The sequence below is a fragment of the Phaethon aethereus genome, assembly GCF_964289735.1.
Source record: "Phaethon aethereus genome assembly, contig: HAP1_SCAFFOLD_348, whole genome shotgun sequence".
Classification (NCBI taxonomy): domain Eukaryota; kingdom Metazoa; phylum Chordata; class Aves; order Phaethontiformes; family Phaethontidae; genus Phaethon; species Phaethon aethereus.
The window spans coordinates 1-5328 of record NW_028114068.1 but is presented as its reverse complement, the minus strand read 5'-3'; the positions used below and the strand labels follow the sequence as shown (position 1 = coordinate 5328).

Below are 5328 nucleotides of genomic sequence, written 5' to 3'. Positions count from 1 at the left end.
GGGGGGCCGGGGGGGTGTTGGGGGGTGCCAGAGGGTCCGAGGGGGGGTCCAGAGGGGTCCCGGGAGGAGGGAGGGGGTCGTAGGGGGGTCTTGGGGGGCCCCAGGGGGGTATCAGGGGGTCCCAGGGGGGTCCCAGAGGGGACTGGGGGGCTCCTTGGGGGTCCCAGGGGGCTGGGGGGTGGGCGGGGGTCCCACGGGGGGGCTGGGCGGGTCCCAGGGGGTTCGGGGGGTCCCTCAGGGGGCGGGGGGGGCCCCCCCCAGGCTGCCCCGGGACAGGGTGCGGCTCCGCCCCCTCTCAGCCTCGCCGGAGGCGGAGCTACAGAGGGAGGCGGTGCGGGAGCGCGACAGGCGCGTCATGGCCGCCGCCGCCACTGCCGGGAGGGGCTGGCGTCAGGGGCACGCCCCCTCTGCCCCTCTGGCCACGCCCCCTCCCGCTAGGCCACACCCCCTACCCTCCAGCTCACTGCAGGGGGGGAGAGCGGAGAGTTGTCGCAGGCCACGCCCCCAGCGCCTAGGCCACGCCCAGAGACTATAAGGCATGCCCGGAATCGCTGGCCACGCCCCCTCCCTCTAGGCCACACCCCTACCCCCAGCTCCCCTCCCCAGTGCGGGAGGGGAGAGCGGAGAGTTGTTGCAGGCCACGCCCCCAGCACCTATGCCACGCCCAGAGGCTATAAGCCACGCCCCCGGCTGCTGGCCACACCCCCCGTTAAGCCACACCCCCGACCACACCACGCCCTCCCCCATGGGTTTAGTGCTGGGGCGGAAGGGGCATGAGCCGGCCCAGGCCACGCCCCCAAGTGCCTAGGCCACGCCCATAGAGGCTGGACCACGCCTGTGATGCTGAGACACGCCCCTTTGCCCAGGCCACGCCCCTTCCTTCATGCCACGCCCCCCCATTGTGCAACCAGTGAGGGAGGAGGAGCCCGTGACATCACCCGTGACCTCACTACAGGGGAAGGGGGTGGGGGGGTGGTGACATCACACGTGAGCAGGTGGCAAAGGTGGGGGGAGGGGGGGCAGCGGACGGGTGACCTCACGCGTGACATCACCGATGACATCACTGCCTACCTGGCCCCACACTCCGCTTCCGGTCCAGGACGTGGGGGACTGGGGGGGGGGGGGGAGCATCGGGGGGGGGTAATTACCCGGGGGGCGGGGCTAATTAGCCCGGGGCGGGGCTCATTACCCCGGGGGGGCTCGTTAACCCGGGGGGGGCTCGTTAACCCCGGGGCACTGACGAACCCGCCGCTAATCGCTCCTCACCGTAGCCCATCCCCTGCACGAAGTACTTGAAGGCCTCGGTCAGCTTGGCCGGCTGCAGGGGGCGGGGCCAGGGTCAAGCCACGCCCCCCTCCTCGCGGGCCACGCCCCCTCCCCCTGGCCACGCCCTCCCACCACGCCCCTGGGGGTGGGGTGTCTCGGCCCCGCCCTGAGATCCCGGTGACCTCTGACCCCTCCCGTGGCCATAGACACCCCTGACCTTTGACCCCGTGACCTCTGACCCCACTGACCTCTGACCCTTGATGGCCGCGACCTATGAGGCCCCGCCCCCTGCCCCGTGGCTCCTCCTCTACTCCCCGTAGCCCCGGTGACCTCTGACCCCACCCCCGTGACCGCTGACCCCGTGACCTCTGACCCTTTCGACCTTTGACCCCCACTCCCGTGCCCCCCCCAGCCGCCCAGTGACCCTTGACCCCTCCGAGCCCCGTGACCTCCGACCCCGCTGTGACCCCTCAATCACGCGACCCCTGACCCCCCCGTGACCCCCGCCCTCACCTGGGTGAGCTGGGGCTGCCCCCCGCCGTCGGCCATCTGCGTGGGAACGGGAGGGGTCAGGGGTCAAAGGTCAGGGGGCGGGGGGAGGTCTGGGGGTCAAAGGTCACGGGGCGGGGGTCAAAGGTCACCTTCAGGAAGGAGGTCAGCGTGGGGTCCAGCTTGGCGTTGCACTCCACCTGGGGGCGGGGGAGGGGCCGTCACGCGACCCCTCCCCCGGGGGGGGGGGGGGGGGTCGCGTGATGTCACGGGGGGGTGAGGTGACGTCACAGGGCGTCACGTGACCCCTGGCCCCGCCCCCCCCCCCGCGCTCACCACGGCGTCCTCGTGCGGGGAGTTGTCGCCCACCACCAGCAGCACGGGGCAGCTGCGGGGGCAAAGGTCACCCGGGGTCAAGGGTCACCCGGGGTCAAGGGTCACCCGGGGTCAAGGGTCACCCCGGGGTCAGGGTCACCCCAGGGGTCAAGGGTCAAAGGGGTGGGGCTGAGCAGGGGTCAGGGGTCACGGAGAGGCCGGGGTCACCTGGGGTGAAGGGGTGACGGGGTCAGGGGTCAGGGGCGGGGTCAGGGGGCGGGGTCACGGGGTCAGGGGTCAGAGGTCGCTCACCGGAGGCTGCCGGCCCCGCCGCGGCCCAGGCCCAGGTCCCCGCGGCTGGAGGGGGACAGGGGCGCCCAGTATAGACCAGTGTGGCCCAGTATAACCCAGTATAGACCAGTACCGACAAGTATAAACCAGTATAGACCAGTACTGACCAGTATAACCCAGTATAGACCAGTACTGACCAGTATAACCCAGTATAGACCAGTACAACCCAGTATAGACCAGTACCGACAAGTATAAACCAGTATAGACCAGTACTGACCAGTATAACCCAGTATAGACCAGTACCGACAAGTATAAACCAGTATAGACCAGTACTGACCAGTATAACCCAGTATAGACCAGTACCGACAAGTATAAACCGGTATAGACCAGTACCGACAAGTATAAACCAGTATAGACCAGTACTGACCAGTATAACCCAGTATGGCCCAGCATGACCCAATACAGGCCAGTATAGGCCAGTACTGACCAGTATAACCCAGTATGGCCCAGCATGACACAGTACAGGCCAGTATAGACCAGTACCAACCAGTATGGCCCAGTACGTCCCAGCGCCCCACACCCGTCTCCCAGCCCCCTCCCAGTACACCCCAGTCGCCCCATAGACCCTCCCAGTGCCCTCCCAGTATGGCCCAGTCCCCTTGAGTACAGTCCCAGCGCCCCATAACCCCCTCCCAGTCCCTCCCAGTGCCCCCTCCCAGTGCCCCATAACCCCCTCCCAGTCCCTCCCAGTCCCTCCCAGTCCCCTCCCAGTGCCCCATAACCCCCTCCCAGTCCCTCCCAGTCCCTCCCAGTCCCTCCCAGTGCCCCGTAACGCCCTCCCAGTCCCTCCCAGTCCCTCCCAGTGCCCCCCAGTCCCTCCCAGTCTCCTCCCAGTGCCCCATAACACCCTCCCAGTCCCTCCCAGTGCCCCCCCCAGTGCCCCATAACCCCCTCCCAGTCCCTCCCAGTCCCTCCCAGTCCCCTCCCAGTGCCCCATAACCCCCTCCCAGTCCCTCCCAGTCCCTCCCAGTCCCCTCCCAGTGCCCCATAACCCCCTCCCAGTCCCTCCCAGTGCCCCACAACGCCCTCCCAGTCCCCTCCCAGTGCCCCCAGTCCCTCCCAGTCCCCCCCCAGTGCCCCATAACCCCCTCCCAGTCCCTCCCAGTGCCCCCCCCCAGTGCCCCATAACCCCCTCTCAGTACCCCCTGGTGCCCCCCAGTGCCCCATAACCCCCTCCCAGTCCCTCCCAGTCCCTCCCAGTGCCCCATAACGCCCTCCCAGTCCCTCCCAGTCCCTCCCAGTGCCCCCCAGTCCCTCCCAGTCCCCTCCCAGTGCCCCATAACCCCCTCCCAGTCCCTCCCAGTCCCCCCCCAGTGCCCCATAACCCCCTCCCAGTGCCCCCCAGTGCCCCCCAGTGCCCCGCCCCACCTGTTGTACATGCCCCACAGCAGGGGGGCGTTGGGCGTCGCCCCCAGGCGCTCCCGGCCCTGCTGCACCGGGGGAGGGGCGGCCGCCAGCTCCTCCTGTGGGGCAGAGAGCGCTGCCCCGCCCCGCCCCCCAACTGGCCCCCGGGACCCCCAAGTGCCCCCTGGGACCCACAAGAGCCCAAGTGCCCCCTGGGACCCACAAGTGACCACCCAGGGACCCCCAAGTGCCCCCTGGGACCCATAAGTGCCCCCTGGGACCCACAAGTGACCCCCCAGGGACCCCCAAGTGCCCCCTGGGACCCATAAGTGCCCCCTGGGACCCCCAAGTGACCCCCCAAGGACCCCCAAGTGCTCGCTGGGACCCGCAAGAGACCCCCCAGGGACCCCCAAGTGACCCCTGGGACTCACAAGTGCCCCCCAGGGACCCCAAGTGCCCCCTGGGACCCACAAGTGACCCCCTAGGGACCCCCAAGTGACCCCTGGGACCCCCAAGTGCCCCCCTGGGACCCCCAAGTGCCCCCACCTGGGTGAAGAGATGGGCCAGGATCATCTCGGTGGTGGAGGACGTCAGCCCCGTCAGCTGGGGGGGAGCAGCCGTGGGTCCCACAGCGACCCACAGCGACCCACAGCGACCCCCAGGGACCCCCAGGGACCCCCAGGGACCCATCACAACCCACAGGGACACACCACGACCCATACAGACCCATAGGTGACCCACAGGGGACCCATAGAAGACCCATAGAGCATCTACAGAGACCCACACGGGACCCATAGGGACCGGGAGACCCACAGGTGACCCATAAGTGACCCACAGGTGACCCACAGGGACCCCTAGGGGACCCACGGGTGACCCACAGCCAGGAGCAGGGACCGGGAGACCCACAGGTGACCCACAGGGACCTATCGCGACCCATTGGGACCCACAGCGACCCACAGGGCCCCACTGCGACCCACAGAGATCCATTGCGACCTATTGCGACCGACAGGGACCCACAGGGACCCACTGCGACCCATCGCGACCCACAGGGACCTATTGCGACCCATCGGGACCCACAGCAACCCATCGCGACCCACAGCGACCCCCCACGACCCACAGGGACCCTCAGGGACCCATTGGGACCCATCGCGACCCACAGGGACATAACGCAACCCATAGGTGACCCACAGGGGACCCATAGGGGATCTATAGGTGTCCCATAGGGCCATGGGGACCCATAGGAGACCCATAGAGCATCTACAGAGACCCACACGGGACCCATAGGGACCGGGAGACCCACAGGTGACCCATAGGGGAGCCATAGGGGACCCAGAGGTGACTGACAAGGACCCATAGGGACCCATAGGAGACCCACATGGGACCCATAGGGACCGGGAGACCCACAGGTGACCCATAGGAACCAGGAGACCCTTAGGTGACCCATAGGTGACTCACAGGTGACCCACAGGGACCCATAGGGGACCCACAGGTGACCCGTGGGTGACCCACAGGGACACACGAGTGACCCACAGGGGACCCACGGGTGACCCACGGCCAGGAGCA

At 68.3% G+C, this 5328-nt stretch overlaps 1 protein-coding gene across 1 annotated transcript; it reads right to left on the bottom strand.

Moving 5' to 3' along the window:
* Window positions 1-234: 234 nt before the first annotated feature.
* Window positions 235-4802, bottom strand: LOC309416310 (protein NDRG2-like; the record flags this gene model as incomplete). Its single annotated transcript, XM_082015877.1, has 10 exons — window positions 235-371; window positions 1072-1110; window positions 1267-1318; window positions 1780-1815; window positions 1908-1955; window positions 2092-2143; window positions 2383-2427; window positions 3790-3884; window positions 4312-4368; window positions 4713-4802. The coding sequence occupies 10 exons, from the start codon at window positions 4800-4802 to the stop codon at window positions 235-237; spliced, it is 651 nt and encodes a 216-aa protein (XP_081872003.1).
* Between the last annotated feature and the right edge of the window lie 526 nt (window positions 4803-5328).